Genomic DNA, 21,198 nt, shown 5'->3' on the forward strand with positions numbered 1-21,198 from the left:
CCATCTTGGGCCTAGTCGGTTTTAGCCAGTTTATGCCATATTTTCAAGGGCTGTGTAATTCTTTTAAAGGTTGTGCCCTGCCCACTTCCCTCCTGTTTCACAGGGGCCGTCTACTGGGCTCCTGTGGGCTGTTCCGGCCTCATTTTAAAAAAAAAAAAAAGGAGAATGCCTCCTTCTCCTTCATTAGAGGTTCCATCTATACTGCTGGGATCTGCAGCTTCCATGCTGATCCCTGAGGCTAAAGGCCAAGGCAGTGAGCTGAAGCGGCAAGCCCAGGCTGACATTCTTCTAGGCTCTGGGGGTGTGTCATAACCATGCCTTGGGATGTAGTGGGTCCAGGGGTCAGTTCCTCACAGCTGAGGGGAATCTGACTAGGGACATGGGAACAGTTTGCCTGACTGGAGTGGGTTGTGCTCACAGTTGAGTGGGAAGCTGTAAGAACATAAGAATTCCTCTGGGGTAGAGAGGAAACAGCTGGCTCATGACTTGGGGGCTCTGGGGCTCCAGTGTGGATGGTGCTGGGGGCCAGGTAGGGCAGTGAGTCTGTGGGGGCAGAGGGGCAGGAAGCCAGGGAGGGAGCCCTGAGGAGTCTTTACGCAGCTCACTGTGAAGCCGGCTCTTCTCATTTGGAAGAAGAGATGCCAGGGCCTCATCTGTTTGCCTATCGTGGTTTACTCCCCGTGTCATCCGAGGAGGTTTGCTTTATGAACTTACACAAAGTAGTTTCAGGATTTGATGATAATACCATTCACTCTGCCCTCTTCATAAATGAGAAGCCTGGAAAATCTCTAGCTTTGGGTAAATTCACAATGAAATGACCAGTGCTCTGGACCCAGGTCTTGCCGTTCTTCTGTGCCCCGGGACTGCTGTGATTTCTTTTTTTTAAATGGAATGAAATGTCTCAAGGTTTCAGGAAAAGAACTCTTGAGAAACCATAAATGATTAATTTGGAGTTCAAAAGGTCAAGTGATAATCAAATCTGTCTCTTAGGTCAATGACTATGAGGAGGAGAGTATACCTCACTTTTGTTATTGAATCTCTTTTTATATGAATCTTTAAACATTTCTGCACATTTTGTTTCTCTTTCCTTTCGTGAACCTTAACACAAAAGTGAAGTAAAACTTTAAAAAGTATTACATATATAAAAATTAAAATTTCTATTTCTCAGCCTTAAATTCAAAAGCAAATGGACAGGTAGTTATTATTTTGTCTGTTGAACAACCTCCTGGAGAATTTCTACTTCTGGGAAATGTCTCCACTAACTCCCTCTGCATGGTCAGTACAGTGTGACTCAAGCCATGAGGATTCCCCCAGTCCTAAGATCCCAGCTCCCTGGAGACAGCCCAATGGTCAACTTGACATTACTGGGCAATTGCGGTTCCTCTCAAAGAATGTAGAATTAAGGCTAAGCAATCTAAGTCTGAGCATTGTCTTCAACTAAGGAGATATAAATCTGGGAAATTTTGATATTTGTTGTTCAGTCACTAAGTCATGTCAGCTCTTTGTGACCCCATGGAGTGCAGCACACCAGGCTTCCCTGTCCTTCACCATCTCCCAGAGCTTGCTCAAACTCATGTCCACTGAGTCGATGATGCCATTCAACCATCTCATCCCCCATCGTCCCCTTCTCCTCATGCCTTCAATCTTTCTCAGCATCAGGGTCTTTTCTAAACGAGTCAGTTCTTCACATCAGGTGGCCAAAGTATTGTAGTTTCAACTACAGCATCAGTCCTTCCAATGAATGTTCAGGGTTGATTTCCTTTAGGATTGGTTGGTTTGATCTCCTTGTTGTCCAAGGGACTGTCAAGGGTCTTCTCCAGCGCCACAGTTCGAAAGCATCAATTCTTCAACACTCAGGCTTCTTTATGGTCCAACTCACAGCCGTACATGACTACTGGAAAAACCATAGCTTTGACTATTCGGACCTTTGTCAGCAAAGTAATGTCCCTATTTTTTAATATGCTGTTTAGGTTTGTCACAACTTTTCTTCCAAGGAGCAAGCATCTTTTTAATTTCATGGCTAGTGTCACCATCTGCAGTGATTTTGGAGCCCAAGAAAATAAAGCTATTAAAAAATAATAATAAATTTCATTTTTTAGAGCAGTCTTAGTTTCACAAAAAAACTGAAAAGAAAGTATAGAGATTTCCATATACTCTCTGCCCCCACAAACACACACTCTCCCCCACCAGGAACATTCCCCACCAGAACAGTCCATGTATTACACTGGCTGTCATCACAGACACATCATTATCACACAAAGCCCACAGTTTACACTGAACTCTTGGTGGATTGTCAGTGAGGCTAAGACTATAATCCCTGGGGAAAGCTCCAGAGCTGAGTGAGGCCTTCAGCTCGTGGAAGGGCAGTAGTTTACAGAAACAGAAAAGGCCCACATGCAGATAAGCCCTTTGCTAGGACCAGTCCCCTTTCCATGGCTGACCTAGGGCGGGGCTGGTGGACCTGTGGCTCTGAGAGCTTCACTTCCACCAGACCTCACAGGAGGCAGCGAGACTTCCTATGGATGCCAACCCCAGGCTGGCATCTGTACCTGGTGGGTAGGAGGGCAAAAGGGTAAATTTGACATTTGGGGGTCAACAGCTTCAGGGGTTTGGTTTCAAACTGCAAATGCAGCCCAGCACTGCCCGCTCCCCGCCCCCAACCCCCGCCCCACACCTTGCACACCCGTCTTCTTCCACCCTGCCATTTGTTTCTCAGGCACCCTAGGCCCATGTTGGCCACCTGCCTACATCTCAGTACTTTACCTAGAGTGCACTTTGCTTTTTCTGGGTCTCTATTTCCTCATCTATAAAGAGGGATAGTATTAATAATTCTCATTCTATTCAGAGTCAGATGATGATTTAGAGATGCTGGGGCCATCAACCTGGAGCATAGAAAGCCTTGTGGCAGAGAAAACAGTCAGAGTAACTATGGAAAGCAGGACCAAGATAGTGGGGCGTAGTAGCAGGGAGAAAGACCTTAGTGCAGGATCCCAGAAAACCAGAGATAGAGAAGGCTGCTTCAGGAAAGAGTGAATTCCCAACCTTAAAGGAAGTAAGCGAAGCTGGAGAGTCCTTTGGTAAGGACGCTGGAAGTGGAGAATAAACAGGGTCTGGACTTGAAAAGTCTCCTCTGAGAGAAATACCAGTGTCAGCTTTGGAGTCGCACAGACCTGAGTTCAAATCTTAGTGTAACCTCTTACTAGCTAGGTTACTTCTCTCTGAGCCTCATTTGCCTCAACATGGCAGGGAGGTAATAAGCGTGTCTGGCTTGTAGTGCTTTTGCAAGAATTCAGTGAAGTAGGAGATGCGAAGGACCCGACAGGAAGTAGGTACTCAGTACCTGGGAAATTTCATTAAATCACCGTTTGGTTCTAAAGAATGGTTGTAAACAGTGGAGGGCACAGTGGAGAAGACGTTGCTGCTGCCCCCAGGGCCAGAGTCTAGAAAGATTGCCAGCAGGAAGGCAGAGATTGGAAGCAAGTGTGTGTTCTTTGCAGAGGAACAAGGGAAAAATGAATGGGTGATATATATATTGATTTTTTTTTCCCCGAACTCTAATTCTATTCCATAGCTCTGTAGATTTGTCTTTCCATCACTGCCATACTATCTTGATTACTCTGGCCTGATACTAAGGTTTTTGTTTTTTTTTTTTAATTAAAAAAATTTTTTGGCTGTGCTGGGTCTTCGTTGCAGTTTTCTCTAGCTGCGGTGAGCAAAGGTTACTCTCTAGTTGTGGTGCTTGGGTTTCTCATTGTGGTGGCTTCTCTCATTGTGGAACTGGAGCATGGGCTCCAGAGCACAATAGTTTCAGTAGTTGCAGCTCACTGAGGCTTAGTTGCCCCTTCAGTTCAGTCCAGTCACTCAGCCATGTCCAACTCTTTGCGACCCCATGGAGTAGCACGCCAGGCTTCCCTGTCCATCACCAACTCCTGGAGCTTGCTCAAACTCATGTCCATCGAGTCAGTGATGCCATCCAACTATCTCATCCTCTGTCATCCCCTTCTCCTCCTTCCTTCAATCTTTCCCAGCATCACGGTCTTTTCCAACGAGTCAGGTCTTCGAATCAGGTGGCCAAATTATTGGAGTTTCAGCTTCAGCATCAGTCCTTCCAATGAATACCCAGGACTGATCTCCTTTAGGATGGACTGGTTGGATCTCCTTGCAGTCCAAGGGACTCTCAAGAGTCTTCTCCAACACCACAGTTCAAAAGCAGCAATTCTTCGGTGCTCAGCTTTCTTCACAGTCCAACTCTCACATCCATACATGACCACTGGAAAAACTATAGCTTTGACTAGACAGACCTTTGTTGGCAAGGTAATGTCTCTGCTTTTTAATATGCTGTCTAGGTTGCTCATAGCTTTTCTCCCAAGGATCAAGCGTCTTTTAATTTCATGGCTGCAGTCACCATCTGCAGTGATTTTGGAGCCCCCCCAAAATAGTCTCTCACTGTTTCCTTTGTTTCCCCATCTATTTGCCATGAAGTGATGGGACTGGATGCCATGATCTGGTTGCCCCTTGGTATTTTTTATGCTCCTGGTCTTCCCGGACCCAGGGTTTGAACTTGTGTCTCTTGCATTGGTAGACAGATTCTTAACCACTGGACCACCAGGGAAGTCCACTAGGTCTTAAAATCTGATAATACAGATCCTCCAACTTTATTCTTTCACAGTGCTGTTTTGGCTATTATGTGACCTTTGAATTTTCATGAAAAGTTTGGAATCAGCTTGTCAGTTTCTATGAAAGAGTTTTCCAGACTTTTGATTAGAATTGTATTAAATATAAAAAATGAGGGGAAAGGATATTTTCATAGTATTGAGTCCACCAGTTTATGAATGTGGTCTATCTCTCCATATATTCAGATTTCCTTTAATGTCTCTCAGCAATATTCTGAAGTTGGTAAAAAGGTAGCAATCTTGCATATATTTCATTAGATTTATTCCTAAGTATTTTATATATCTTGATGCTAGTGTCAGTGAAAGTTTTTATAGCGGTGCAATTAGCATACAATAAAATATACAGAACTTAAGGGCTTAGTTCAATAACTTTAGACAGTTTTATACATCTGTACAGCCATCACCTAAAACAAGATACAGAACACTTACATCATCCCAGAAAGGTTTCTAGTGCCACTTTCTAATCCCTACCCCTATGCCACCCCCACTATAGAGCAACCACTTCCTGGTCTCTATCACTATAGATTTAGTCTTGCCTATTTAAGATTTCATATAAATGTATTCATGCAGTATGTATTATTTGAAGTCTTGCTTCTTTGATTATAATGTGCTTGACATTAATCCATGTTTTGTGTGTCAAATTTCTTTTAATTGTTGAGTATTATTCCTTTACATGAGTGAATGGCAATTTGGCTATCCATTTGGGTTGCTTCTCGTTTGTGGAGATTATGAATGGCTGCTATAAAGATTTTTGTATTAGATATTTTGTGTATTTGTGTTTTCATTTCTCTCGGTAAACACCTAGGAATGGAATTGCAGGGTCATAGGGTGCATGCGTGCTTAGTCGCTTCAGTCGTGTCTGACTCTGCGACCGCATGGACCAGAGTCAGCCAGGCTCCTTTGTTGACAGGGTTTTCCCAGCAAGAATACTGGAGTGGGTTGCCATGCCCTCCTCCAGGGGATCTTCCCGACCCAGTCATCGAAACCAAGTCTCCTCCATTGCAGATGGATTCTTTACCACTGAGCCTCCAAGGTTTTCTATGAAATGCCAAATAGTTCTCAACAGTGTACAATTGTATATTTCTACAGTTTTTCTTTTATGGTTTATGCTTTTTGTGCCTCACCCAAGAAACCTTTACCTACTCCAAAGTGAGGGAGATCTCCTGTTTTCTTCCAGAAGCTTTATGGTTTTAGGATTTACATTTAGGTCTATGATCCATCTCCAATTTAAATTTTTATTCAGAGTGAGTGAGAAAGCATTTGAAATTCATTTCCGATGCAAATATCTAGTTTTTAAATATCAGCAGCATTTAAAAAAAAGACTTTCCACATTAGCGAGTGTTTAGTCCATTTTTATTTAATATAATTTTTATGATTGGTTTTAAGTGTACTTTCAACTTTGCGCCTCTGTGGACCCTTTCTTGCCTTCTTTTGAGTGAGTAATCACTAGCTTATCATTTAATTTCCTTGATTGCGGTCTTAGCTAGTGATCATTCTTATTTTTGAAATTAATTTTTTTTAATTGATTGCTTTAGAGCTAGGCTTCTCAACCTTGGTACTATTGACATTTTGAGTCAGATAATTCTTTGTGGGGTGTGCTTTATTTGTATTTTGCTTCATTGTGGTTTGCTGATCTTGCTTGTTTCATACATTGATGCTTTTCATAAAACATGAGAATTCATGGTCACTATTTCTTCAGTTATTTTTCTGTCCCATCCTCACTCTTAACTCTTTCTGGTATTTGAGTAACATATAACTTAAACTGTTTGATAGTCTCCTACATGTCTTTGTAAAATGTATTCCATTAATTTTCCTTTAACCTTTTTTCTTCTTTTCTTCAGATCAGGTAATTTGTATTGATCAAGCTCACTCACTCCTTTTGCCATCTCCAAGTTCTGTTAAGCCAATTCAGTGAAATTTTCATTCCAGTTTTTTATTTAACTGTACTAGAATTTTTATTTTTAATTTTCCACTTCTCTATTTTATCTGTTTTCTTATTAAGACCATAGTGGCCTTAAATTCCTTGATCATATTTATTATTGCTGCTATAAAATCAATACCAATATTGATATTGATAGCAATAAAACCAAGATCAATATCTAGGCTTCTCCGAGTTGACTACCATTGGCAGCTGTTTTTCTTGACTATCATTCACATTTTCCTGTTTCTTTGCATGTCTAATAGTTTCTCAGGCTTACATTGTACTAGGCAAAGTGAGTGTTATGCTGAAAATCTGTAAATATTCTGGATTCTACTGTTTTCCCCTGAAGAGTTTTGATGTTTGATTTTTGTTCTAGTAAGTAGTTCAGTTACTATCTAGTCATCTTGATCTATTTTTAAGTTTTTGTTTTTGTTTTTTTGATGGGAGTAGCAGGAGGAACATGTTATAGTTTGTCTCAGCAAGTCTGTAAAAGCCCGAGGGGTTCCCAAGACCCTTCAGTTAGTTGTTATTCAACTTCCCCATTCTCTCTTGCGGATCTTGTCAACACTTGAATTTAGGCTCAGTTAGGCTAGATCTGACGGAGAAGGCAATGGCACCCCACTCCAGTACTCTCGCCTGGAAAATCCCATGGACAGATCAGTCTGGTAGGCTGCAGTCCACGGGGTCGCTAAGAGTCGGACACGACTGAGCGACTTCACTTTCACTTTTCACTTTCAGGCACTGGAGAAGGAAATGGCAACCCACTCCAGTGTTCTTGCCTGGAGAATCCCAGGGACGGGGGAGCCTGGTGGGCTGCCGTCTATGGGGCCGCACAGAGTCGGACACGACTGAAGTGACTTAGCAGCAGCAGCAGGCTAGATCTGAAATGGGCCTTCTTTGAGAGAGTGGTCCTCACTTCTAATACACAGCCTAAGTGCTTCACTGGATGTCCCTCCCACTCTGTGTAGGCCAGAACTTGATTTTCCCCGCAACACTCGTTTACAGTGTTTCTACTCCACTCTCAGTCCCACAGCGGCCACTTCCGCCGAGCCTTGGATTCCGGCCCCCGTGCGCATCCCGTGAGCCCTCAGCTGAGGACTCGTGAGGGGCCCACGCGGCGACTTCCAAGGCTGCCCCTCCGTTAAGCTCTCCACAGACTCCAGCCACATCCTTTGTCTTCACTTTAGTCCATCTCCGCTTGGACTCCAGGTTGCTGTGCCAGTCAGATAAGGTCTGCTCACAGAGCTGAGGTGATCCTGAGACAACTTGTGGCTGCTTCCCCCGAGGATGCCATCTTGCACTCCCTATAGGCCAGTGTTGTCCAATGTCTGAACACTGTTGTTTAGCACCATTTATCCAGTTTCACAGTTTCCTGTTTACTCTGGATGGCCTAGTGCAATGCCAGTTAATCTGTGAGAGCTGGAAGAGGAAGCCCCTGGAGACTCCTTGATAGTTTTTGAGTCTTGAGTGTAAATTGTTTCTGAGGCCTCACGTAAAGACTCAAGGCCCCTGAATTCCGTGAAAGTGAAAGTGTTAGTCACTCAGTTGAGTCCTACTCTGTGAGTCCATGGACTGTAGCCCACCAGGCTCCTCTGTTCATGGAATTCTCCAGGCAAGAATACTGAAGTAGGTTGCCATGCCCTTCTCCAGAGGATCTTCCCTACCCAGGGGAGATCTCAGGTCTCCCACATTGAGGACAGATTCTTTAATGTTTGAGCTACCGGATTCCATGAAAGTGAAGTTGCTCAGTCGTGTCCGACTCTTTGCGGTCCCGTGGACTGTAGCCTACCAGGCTCCTCCGTCCATGGGATTTTCCAGGCAAGAATACTGGAGTGGTTTGCCATTTCCTTCTCCAGGAGATCTTCCTGACCCAGGGGTTGAACCCGGGTCTCCCGCATTGCGGGCAGACGCTTTAACCTCTGAGCCACCAGGGAAGCCCAGGTTCCATGAGGCACCACTAAAATCCTTTAAGTTCCCTTTCTGCTTAAACTACCAGGATCTGTTGCTGTTACCTCAAAAATCCGAATAGACTGTCACCACTGTATTTCTAAAAATGGAAGGAACAAGAGAGAAGATAACCAATCACTGAAGTGAAGGTGGGGATTTGTAATTTCTTGATTCCTATTTCCTTGGATCTGTGGTTGATGTTGGAAACGTCCATAGCTCTTACTCTAATCCAGATAACAAACGCCTGTCCCAGAATCTCTAGTCACATCCTTCATTTTATGTTAGAAACCTTCTATCCAGAGAAAGGAGTGGAAGACCAGAATTTGCAGACTGCATGTTCTAATCTGGCTATCAAATATTATTTTTAATGAAAAGGATAAAAATAATCCAAAGCCACAGTTTTTTCCCCTGCTTTGTTGTACCCAATTACAAATTTAGTAATCTGGTGATTAACTTTTATTGTTGTTCTTCTAAGTTCCAGGTGCTGTTCGCATCTAAGCATTTTGCATACATGTAAACATAGTTTTACATGTGTGCATGGGTGTGTGTATATACGTCTCTAAATTCCATACTGCTCCTTCCTGCATCTTGTGAAAGCATTTGCAGATGGATATTCTCTACTGAACAGCTTTCCCATAAGTATGTCATGTCATGTTGCTGGAGTTTACATATGTGTATAGCTAATCTAACTTTACCACCTAATACCAGTTATACACTTCGTTGTTGTGGTATAAAGCTGGGTGAAAGTTGTGTTAACCCTAAGCAATTTTTATTGCATACATTTTAAAAAGTTATCTCATTTTGAGTCAAAGCTAGGCTTATTCCTGTTCCAGATGAAAGCACCCAAAGTCTCGATACCTCCTATTTCTTGCTTCTGTTATGCTTTTATCTTATCCTCAGGCCATGAACTGTTTTTTCTGCTTTCTATGTGGAATCCCAACTTACCAGCCACTCCAACCCAGAAGCATTGAGAAATTAGGCAATTCCAGCATAGGCATCAGAATGTAAAGTGAGTTTAACCAAAAGAAAAAGAAGAGCAGCAGTCTCATTTGTAAAGTCCAATAGCTTTAATGTGTTTACTCTTGCTTTAATCTGGTCATCAAGGGTGTATTTTTAGCTGTTCATTTGGTATACAACAACACAGAATCAGTGATTGCATGAACACATTAGTCTCTACAAGGCTAAATCTACCTCTAGCACACATCCAAGGGACCTGAATGACATGCCATGCATCTTAAGTGACCGCACTGCCAAGTACTCCAAGCTCATCGTCAAATTGACATTTTAGTTTTATTTCAAATGTCTCTTAGAGACAAACAGAGACTAGTAGATATAAAAACCTCTGAAGAGTACCAAGAGTGATGAGGTTTTGCCAATGTTTTGTTGTATTTTATGGACAGTTTTCAGGGACTAACTTACCAGAAAGTCTGATTGATTTGAGCAGTCATTTTGATCTGTGATTTAATTATTAAAATACAGTTGGAAGGTTCCTAAAAGAAAGCATTGTTGAATATATCCTGCTATCTTTGTATAAACCCATAACATCATATGATTTTTAAAATAGCAAGAAAAAACTGATGGAAAATTTTCCTTAATGGTAAAATGGGTATGGTAAATGCATTTGCAAAGTCCTGTTTCAAACTTCAGCAGGGAACAAGGACAGAGCTTTTGAGATATACAGTTCATGAAAAATACTTCTCAGTTATGTGAGTTTCTTTCTTATTCCATCCAACCCTCCTTTCCTTTCTTTACAACTGGACTCCCCCTGTAGTTTTAATCTTACCAAATCAGAAATTGGTTTCATTTAACTTGCATTTCCTTTCGTATAGTCTCTTGATTAAAAACAACAAAAATTCCACTGCTGACCACAATAAGATATTCCCAATCTCTTATTTACTCTCTATTATTTTAATTCAATAGGATTCTAATGTAATTTGGCAACAGCTAATATTACTTGAATCAAGAAGCATTTGGCATAAACAGAAAGAGATGTCTAGGGAAGATGACCAAGCAAAGAATTTAGAAAGAAGGGATGGCCTCTGTGGTTAAAAAGAAAAGTCTGGTATTCAGTTCTGCTTTACTGTGCAGAAAATAGATACTGTTGTTATTATTCAAAATATAAAACTTAAATCCCATGCTTAGATTTTAGAATATCTAAAGTAACTATGGATACCAAATTTATGATTAAAAAAAATCTTGCACTTAGTCTTCACATTTAAGATCGAGACATAATTGTATTTCTAAAATGTGTCAATTTTCTATATAATAAATTCGCTCATTTATCAAGGAATACTGATGATTAAAAACTCAGTTCTGGGTTCTCATCTGGGACATGAAGCTGGGACATAGCCTCTTGGGAATAAAAATAAAAACAGGCCATGGAGAGATGTTCTCATTGTTTCCTGTCTGCCTTCGCTGTAATTCTCTCCTTCCTCCAGAGGACCCTGTAGGGAGATTGTTCCCGTGGTTATTCCTCAGTGGGACAGCCCTACCCCTGCCCTGCTCCCCAGAAGCTCCCTGTCTCACCTCCCCACTCCATCCTTGGGAAACAGGATGATCTAATGTGGATTATCTGTGCGATTTGCTTGGGTGGTGGTAAGATACTCCCAATCTGTTACCATTCTCTGTCTGTTAAGTGTAATAAAGAATGACTCTTAATTCTGCCCTGTCCTTACACAACCAAGTCACTGGAGAAAATCTTGAAAGATGTGTTTTTACCCTATTCAGCCAATACTGAGCATTGCAATATCCATGAAGCCTCCACGGGCCTGAAAGTGACAAGGCAGGAACGACGCCTGAGTACTCACCTCTAGATACACTCCCTTAGGCTATCTGCACTTGGCACATGGTAGGTGCTCAAAAGGGTCATAATAGTAATGGAAAGAATATACAAGCAGGTTTATTTACAGCAAAAATAGTGGCTTTCTCAACTAAATCTAATGTAGATCAATGTTTTATGAGTCCAATGATGCTTATATGTGTGTGTATATACATATATATTTATATATTTTAAAACTTGTGTATTTGGTATATAGGAATTATGTATGTGAACATAATTCACATTGAGGTGTTTTGGAACGAACTGTTTCATTACTGTCTTTCAGGCTTGTTAGAATAATTATTCTTTTGAATGTCTTCTTTCGCTTCTGTTTTCCTTTTCCTGGCTGACCAAGGGAATGTTGAGGCATTGCAAAACAAATTTCAACTCTTTATAATCTAAACTGAAATTGTGTGAGTGCTATAAATCAAAGCCACTGGCTTTAGTAACTGAAAGAGTAACCAAAGATAACGCTGTAGGTGTCAGTGTTCCAATGTGAACATGTATTTCTGATAAAACATTAACAAAGCAAACAGTGCTTTCTAAAAGAGGAGCAAAAATTATTGGATCTTCTCCCATTCTGTATTTACTACTCCATTTTTCTGAATATATGCTTGAGATAAGGGTAATCAAGATGCAAAATACAGACTGGTTATAGTCTTGGAACCTGAATAGGGGGAGTATTCTTGCTTAACGTCCCATGGTTATAGGTTTCCCGCATGGCAGGATTTATATCTTTTCATTATTACACTAAGCAGTCACTGTTTGTCTGTGCATACACTGGGAGACAGATGGGGATATCAAATGTGCACAGGAGATATCATTCTCTTCAGTTAGAGATGTCTAATACATCATTTCTACAGGATTTTTAAAAAATTATATGAGCAAACGTGACCTTTGTGCTTATATGAAAAAGTCTTTAGGAAGCAGGAACATTAAATAACGCAGTGCTTTGTCTTTGTGAAATGGTCAGTTTTAAATTGAATACTAACTGGCATTCATGTTGGTGTTTGAAAAACTATCAAATTTAGAACTCACCCCCAGATGTAGCTGTGAGCGACTTTATCTTCTGTTTTACTGAGACACCCTAAAATATAAGGTCTATCATTTAGTGTCTCTTACTATTTAAAAAAAAAATTCTATAAAGAAGTATTCCCTCCTTGAAATGCACGAATTCTTAGGATTCAGGGTAAAACAATGTCTAGCATTTGGAAAGCAAACAGTACTTAGGACAGTGAAAGTAGTTTAGGAGAGCAGTAAATGAGACCACATGTATCTGTTTTCACTGGCAAAGAATGGAACAGGGTTGTAATTTTACTAACTATACAAATAACTCAGGATTCATTTTTACTTCAGTGTTATCCACTTAACTTCAGAAAGAGCACAAATATTAGAATGATTCATGATGTTAATAAAATATAATGTCTTCTTAATTGAAAATATTTTTCTTTGGTTTTGTCTTAAATATTTTTTTGAAAATGCTCTTCTTTACATTCTGACTTTGATCTCATTGGAAATTAATTTTGCACTTTTTAAAATTAAAAAATGCTTCAAGCTATATTTTCCTTATATATTATTCTACCTAGGCCATCAGTCATATAAAAAGATTTAGAATTGTATTTATTAACATATAAGCAAAGCTTTAACCAATACTTTAAATGGGAAGCCTTGAATTTGAGAAAAACTGCTTTCTATGGGTCTGTGTGCTTCCCAGGTAGCACAGTGGTGAAGGAGAGGCCTGCCAATGCAGGAGATGCAGGTTCGATCCCTGGGTCAGGAAGATCCCCTGGAATAGGAAACAGCAACCCACTCTACTACTCTTGCCTACAAGATTCCATGGACAGGAGTCTGGTGGGCTATAGTCCATGGAGTCACAGAGAGTCATATACAACTGAGCACTTGGGTCTCTGTGCAGAGGTCAGCAATTGCTATTAAATACAACATATGCAAGTAAAATTCTAACAATCCAAATTTTTGATAACCAACTTTTTAACATTTTTAATGTCTGATTACTCTAAAGGTTTTTTACTCCCTAGTTCCTTGACTATTACTTCTACCTTTGTTTCTGCATGAGCACATTTAAAATTATGCCTTGTCTAATTAATATAGAAATATGTTGAGATCCTGCATGGCCTCACATTTAACCTCTGAATTTCTTTATGACAAAAGGTGATGGGAGAATGTGGCTGAAACATGGCCCCTCTCCTATGAAGAAGTGACCCAGGCAGACTGCCCTGCCTCCTAACCCTCTGCCCACCACAATCTGCCACTGAAGCCCTCACCGTAGGGCTGTGCTCCAAGTTAGGGACTCTGGTCCTTGGAGGGTCTGAGATTAATTTGGATTCAGCAAATGTCAGAGGGTATTTCTGTGGCAGTTAATGCCAGATTATAGGGCTTCTAGAGTAAACAGAACCACATCACTAAATATAATCCACATTTTTGCAACTTGCTTGCTTTTTGGTCGTGTTTTTTTCCTTTTCAACATTTTTTTAAATTGTAAAACACACACAAAATGTATCATCTTAGCCGAGTAGAGTTCCCTGTGCTGTGCAGTAGATTCTCGTTAGTTATTTATAGTGTGTATATGTCATCCCAATCTCTCAATTCATCCCACCTCTCATCCCCACCTTGGTAGCCATATGTTTGTTCTCTACATCTGTCTCTATTTCTGCTTTGCAAATAAGGACATCTATACCATTTTTCTAAATTCCCTATATATAATATGATATTTGTTTTTCTCTTCCTGACTTACCTCACTCTGTATGGTAGGCTCTAGGTCCATCCATGTCTCTGCAAATGAGTTTCTTTCCTTTATATGGCTAATATTCCAGTGTATATATGTGCCATATCTTTTTTTAATCTGTTCCTCTGTTGATGGGCATTTAGTTTACTTCCATGTCCTGGTTATAGAATACAGTGCTGTAGTGAATACTGGGGTGCATGTATCTCTCTGAATTACGGTTTTCTCTGGGTATATGCCTAGTAGGATTGCTGGATCATATGATAATTCTGTTTTTAGTTTTTTAAGGAACCTCCATACTGTTCTCCATAGAGGCTATATCAATTTACATCTTTATTGGTGGAGTTGTGAATTGTGCAAATGCCTGTGATGATCTATTAAAATGAACAGTTACTACATGCTTTCTTCAAAGTCCTTAACTTGGATTTATTGAAGTGATTGTACAAATGAAGGGGTGGTTATTACTAAACACTTGAACATGATCATAATCAACCCTTGGTTAAATAGTTTGTGGCTTAACAGCAGTAAAAATAAAAAATAATGGACAAAGCATCAACATTATTAAGAATTAGCAAATAAACTTACATACTAGAAAACAAGTTTAGAATCAGGTATATAATGGAAACCTCACAATCACTTGCTCTGTGCAATCTGCCACCGAGTCTAAGAGGTCTTACTTTTCAGTTTTATTCTATTTTGGATAACAACCAGAAAGAGTGTATTCCTAAATACTGGATGTAATTTTAAGATAATGACTTTACTGTAAATTCACTTTGTACCATATTTTCAACTAGATTTATTTCCTCTGTGGTATGGATTCTCTCTCAGAGCTTTCCGAACATATTATCCAGGCTGAGAGTGACAATTATGGAGCTATAGTCAAGCCTTACATTTTAGGCAAGAAATAACTTGCCAAACTTAATTATATATATAAAATGTGAAAGGTGGGACAACATGGGATAGGGATTTTAGAATGAATAAGAAGAGAGAGTAAATAAATGTAAATAGTTTACATTTTCATTATTATAAAATGGATACATAATTTTTAGAAGTCTAGCTAGAATTTTAAAAATGAATTAATACCAAATTTGCTATTCCCCCTTTTCCATTATTTTAAATAGATTTTCTTACTCTCACATAGAATCAAAATAAATACTTACATTTTATCACTATCTGAAAAGCAAAGATAACTTCAAAAATGCAACTAAAAGCTCTTGGAACGAATTTTAAAAATCCCTAGCTGTAGCAAGGTTTTTGCTTATTATTCATACAAAAAGAAGGGAGCCCATGTTTAGAGTTTCAAGCAAGATTGCCAGGCTTCTACTATCGATGTGAGGTTGCTGAAGGTCAAAGTAAATCATGCTATTTCTTAATACTGCTTTCATTAACAAATCAGCCTCTTCCATGAAAGGATGAGTGTTTCTAAATTGCAAACTACACTGCAACTGCTAAGAGTCACAGTGAATGAGAAAACAGTAATATTTCCATATAGCAGAATTTCCCAAAGTGATTCCTATGGAACACAAGCTTCTTTTACTAGGTGTTACTCAAAAAAGTTTCCACAGTCAAAATGAATCTGGAAAACACTAGAACTACATATGTGTGTGTGTGGGGGGGTTAATTTTCCTCAGAGGATATTTAAATTAGAACCTTCAATGTGCTGATACGTACTAACTTTCTAAGACAGTATCTTTCCCCAAACTCTTTTGACCCTGGAACCCTATATGAGGAAGGGTATCTTTGGACCTTGCATCCTGTGGAACATGCTGGGGGAACACTCCTGCAGTGCTCAACTAATTAGCTTCAAAGTCTAGATGTGAATGAGTTAATCCAGGGACAATTAAAAAGGCCCTAGTATGGTATCAAATGGTCATGTCATTTCTGCAGAGCTAGGTCAGGAATGCTGGTGTGATGAGCTAAGGCAATTTAGGGGAACATCAAAATCAGTCTCATACTGGGTCGAAGGAAGGAAACAATTTTCTGAGATCACTGGAAAATAAAACCTGATCCAGAGTGTGGATGACTGTACTTCCAAATGAACAATGAACTGTTGTCCTTTCTAAACTTTCTGTGTTCCCAGTTGCAAGAGAGTTAGATCTAGCAACAGCTCGGGGCGGGGTGGGGGGCAGTCAGGAAAATCGAAGTGTACTTGGCAAAGAGGTGATCACTCCCTTTGTGAGCCCCTCATGTATGGATGAACATCGCAGTGATCCAGTTCAATCATGTAATCAGCTTCCTAGAACCACTTCAGATAGGGTTGACGGTGCCATCACTCACATAATCCTGTCTGCACAAAATGTTCATGGGTTGAAATCACAACGGTTGTAGGCAATAAGGCCCATTTTAAATATCCAAATTGCATGGGCTCCCTGGTGCTCAGACGGTAAGGAATCCGCCTTCAATGCAGGAAACCCAGGCTTGATCTCTGGGTCAGGAAAATCTCTGGAGAGGGGAATGGCAACCCACTCCAGTACTCTTGCCTGGAGAATCCCATGGATAGAGGAGCCTGGTAGGCTTCAGTCCATGGGGTCGCAAAGAGTGGGACCCAACCGAGTGACTAACACTTTCACTTTCATATGCTCCTTCACTCTGTAAAACACTCTGTAATACTCTTACCACACAGACAAAATGCTACAGGCCAATGCCTTCAGTCCAAGGCAAGGAATAGAATGTAGCCTTGATTACCAGTAACACGTACAGTCATGCTGTATTAGAATGGTGACCTCAGAGTCAAGTGCCTTGGGCAAGCTGGTCACATGAAATGAATGCCGGTCTTGGGAACTAGTTTCAGAGTTTTCCATATAAGTATTATTTATTCCTTCCACTAGAAACCTGCAAATACAGTGAGTTAAAAATAAGTTTCCCTGCCTTCTCCCCCTGCCGCCACCCCCCCCCCCCACCACCACACACCAAATTCCGACCCATTTTAGGAGTACAGATTGCCGCTTGAGCAGCAGGAAAGCTGCGCATTAATGAAGACCTGGGCTTGGCATCTTGCTGGGGGGTCATAAGCACATGATCATTGGTTCCCAGCTTCATTTCTTAAAGACTATAAAACCATTCCAAAATTTGGCACCATGGGGGCTAATGGCAATGCGAGCTTGGGCTAGGAAGCTGGGGTGACGGTTCCAAAGCTTTGGCAGTACTATTTCAGGAAGCTTCACATGCAAACTTCTCAAGTCAATTTCCCTAACTAGACTCAAACTTCCTGTCCCTAGAAAATGGGGCGGCTGGCTAGAGAGCCACGGGGCACCCCAGGTGAGGTCTGCAGACCCCTGGAGGCTGGAGGCAGCTGAGAGAGAAGAGAGCGAGCGAGCAAGCTCCAGGAGAATGGGAAGGGAACAAAGTAGCCTGACTTGAGACAGAACTATTCATCAAATTGTGGCTATTTTTGCCTGTTTCAAAAATCTACAAGCCAAAATGGGAGAGAAAGGGGCAGTAAAAAATAAACACACTACTTGGTTAAAGTCAGAAATGGGTTCATTCTACAAAGAAAAGTTTAGAAGATGCCTTGTGAACCTCAGTCAGAGGGAAAGCCACACACTCCTGCACTCAGCACCATCTACTAAGACATTTCGCAGGGCAGAGAAACACTGATTTACTAATTTAGTAGCTTTTCTTCTTCATCTTCACCAAAACAGTACCATTTCCATTTTACACAATAACAATGATCACAGAACTTAAAAAGGTCTTTCCATTGTTATTTATGAATTCTGGGTTAAGTTAAAAATAGAAAAAGGAAAATGAACTGTTTGCTGTAACATGCTGACACTGCTTACTCCTGGATTCCAGTTAGAGGGTGGGCTCCAGTAACTTCATAATCAGAATGTCCCGAATCCCTAAACAAACTCAGGCCACCTGGCCCAACCATCCCATCAGTGATCATAACCAGCATGTTTCCCACAACTCCCTCCCCACCCCCACCTCAAATACACACATCCAAACACTGTGCCTCTCAAGAGGCAGAGACTCCAGTCTAACATGGTGGCAGGTATTTTGTACTGAAACATGCTACACCTAAAAAAAAACAAAACAAAACCAGAGTTCTAATTCTAATATCGTAAATTCCAATGTTAGTTTACAAAAGTAAGTACATCGCTTGGGAAACCATTATTCTTTCAGTCAAAGAAACGTTAAGAGCTCGAAGGGATCCAGACAGATCACAGTCCTCGGCAGCCACAACGGGATCTTTGCATCCTCCTGAGTTCTCTCCTAGAACCTTCCACATTTGAAGAAGGCAGAAGAGGAGGTGGTCAGCAAATGGGGCCTCGGAGAAGCCATAAAGACAAATGCCCACTCTGGAAGGGCAAAACCAGGTGGATGCCCTGGTTTTTCAGACACAGGGTGGGGATGCCGTGAATATATTGTTTGGCTGTTTGAGCCCAGCATTTTCCATAATAATAAAATACTGAGATTGGAAATGTGACATCGGTGATAAGAAATGAAAAGTAGCAGGTCTGGCCCCAAAATAACTCAATGGTTTGCAACCAAACATTAAAGACTGCTGCCTTTCCACCATCTAGCAGAAGCATATCCCAGTAATTTACTACCAAATTCCAACAGGAGGCTGGGGACCCTGTACTTGGCTTCAGGGGGCACACATGCAGTTCTATGTAGCTGCTTCTCAGAACACCGCTTGAGAGACACTCGAAAGCTACTAGGACAGAAAGAAATACACAAAACCAGGCAGCTGGCGCTCAAGTCAGGACGGCAACCTCAGTAGCTTTCTCTCCCAATGCAAAGCAGCAAACTTCCCAGGGGATGCTGTGACTTATTTGGCTGTGATTTCCCCATCTATCCTTAAAGGTAGAAGCAATTGCGGTATTGCGATTTGCTTTTTTTCACTTGGTACTGTAAAAAAAAATCACGGTGTCGGGTGGTAAAGTTTAACAGCTGCCTATTCCATTAGGTAAAGTGTAAGCAAAAGGTTAAGGTCATGCACGATTAGGATAATCACACAGAGACTGGTTGGGTGGTACACAAAGTCTATTTAACTAATGAAGGCGGGGGAGGTGACTTAAGGGCGGCAGGTGGTTCTCCTCCCCACTTCCCTCAGCTTTCAAGAACAGCTGTGGAATAATAAACCATTTCCAAATCTGTTTCTGGGCTGCTGCAGAGCAGAAAAGCTGGGCTCAGGAGGACAAAGCACCCTCGGGACAGCTCTGCCTCTCAGCAAGGGGCATGGCCACACTGGCTCCGACTCATGGGTTACCCACAGCATCTCCTGGGAGTCCTGCCCTGCTCATTGCTCCAGTGAGAGGACACGAAGTCTGATGATCGGAGGGCCCTGTAAGGGATCTTGAAAGCAACTGTAAAAGGAGAATATATGGCACATACGCCTTTAACTTCATACATGTGACTCTACAGCTATATCTATTTTGGACATTGGATGAAAGAGTTGGGAAAACACGAAGAAACCATTTTCCAGCCTCTCAACTACATTGGCCAAGAGCACCCTCTGTTCATACGGCACATAGACTTAAGACAGTTGGGGACAGGGAACCCCGTGTCTGGGATGGATGATCCTAATTGTAACTCCCACACCTTTCACTACATTAAAAGAGACCAGTGTGTTGAAAGTCCTTTAGTCTAAGGCAGCTGAGACCCCGAAGGGTTCACTGCTCTTCTGTTTTGCTGCTATTCCTGAACTTCACCACCATGACTGTTATATTGTCAGGGCAGCCTCTGTAAAAGGACTGTAAAACGATGCTCTTGGCCCCAAAGTGAGGTTCATCCAAGCGGTCCTTGATGAATCGAACAGCTTCCTCATTGCTGAAAGCATCCCAGAGGCCATCTGATGCCAAGATCATGAACTCAGGCTGGAGCTTGTCCAGGTCAAAGGTCAGGATATCTGGGTCTGGGATGACCACATTGAGGTTTTTCAGTGGATAATCCCCCAGCGATCGAGACATGGCCAGGATCCCCTGGACCCTCCAGGAGCCATTGAAACTGATAAAACCACCTGGAAAGAGAGAATGAGCCCGTTAGCTTGAGCAGCTGCCCTCTCACATCCTGGTGTGATTCGTGCGCACCTGCAAAGGGCTGACCTACTGTGTGTGACCGGTCATATGTGCTCCTGCTGGCTCCGCCAGGAGGGAGCAGTGTTCCTCCTGCATGGCCTGCCGTCTGATGCTCTACCAGTAGATCCTCGGGCCCTCACCCTTGGCATCTTAAAGGTTTCAGGACTAACTCAGTAGGAATATCGAGGGTAGGAGGGATGATGGGTGAGAGCACCAGTTTTATTAATAACTAAAGGACACCTCAGCAGTTCAGTGGCTGATACTAGGGAGCCCCAAGGAGGGGATTCCGGGACAGCAGCGAAACAACACTGAAAGGCAGGTGGCTGGACCAGATACGACCACTGGGACCCGTCATTAGCATGAGGCCGCCCTTGGCTGTGCCTGTATTGATCACAAACATCTCCCCAGCTGGGATAGGGATTAAAGAATGGTGTACTTTAGCACAGTCGTTAAAGGCTCAGGCTCTCGGGTCAGTCTACTAGGATCTGATTCCTGGCTCTGCTACTTCGAGCTCTGAGTGACTTTGGATGAGAACCTCTCTAATCCTTGGTTTCCCTGGTTGCAAAATTTGGACAATAATAGTATCTATTCCATTGAGAGGTTGTGAGAAATAGTTATTCTGTATTAATCAGTAGACACAGTGTCTGAATATAACATGCACTCAGTATTACCTGGTGGCTCAGCTGGTAAAAAGTCTGCTTGCAATGCGGGAGACCTGAGTTCGCTACCTACCTAAGTCAGGAAGATCCCCTGGAGAATGACATGGCTACCTACTCCAGTATTCTTGCCTGGAAAATCCCATGGCCGGAGGAGCCTGGTGGGCTACAGTCCGTAGGGTTGCAAAGAGTCAGACACTACTAAGCAACTTCACTTTCACAGTATTATCTATTATTATTTTTTCTTTAAGGGAACTAGAACTTTGTTCATTTGCAAGTTATGTCACATATTTATTAAATATATGCTCCATGCAGGGCAGTTTGCAGGCTATAAAGTTGGACAAGACCTAGACATTTTCCTAAAGAAGCAGAGAGTCTGGCAGGAGGGAAAATTGACCTGCATTAACAGCTACAAGCACAGAG

At 41.7% G+C, this 21,198-nt stretch overlaps 1 protein-coding gene across 1 annotated transcript in view; it reads right to left on the bottom strand.

Moving 5' to 3' along the window:
• Positions 1 to 9,589: 9,589 nt before the first annotated feature.
• PPM1L (protein phosphatase, Mg2+/Mn2+ dependent 1L) overlaps positions 9,590 to 21,198 on the bottom strand; it is a 319,652-nt gene continuing 308,043 nt past the window's right edge. Inside the window, exon 4 of the mRNA XM_070466500.1 lies at positions 9,590 to 20,061. Coding sequence (XP_070322601.1) covers positions 19,715 to 20,061 — 347 coding nt within the window. The 3' untranslated portion in view covers positions 9,590 to 19,714. The remainder of the gene's footprint in view (positions 20,062 to 21,198) is intronic.

This window comes from Odocoileus virginianus, chromosome 4 (genome assembly GCF_023699985.2).
Source record: "Odocoileus virginianus isolate 20LAN1187 ecotype Illinois chromosome 4, Ovbor_1.2, whole genome shotgun sequence".
NCBI classification, from domain to species: Eukaryota; Metazoa; Chordata; class Mammalia; order Artiodactyla; family Cervidae; genus Odocoileus; species Odocoileus virginianus.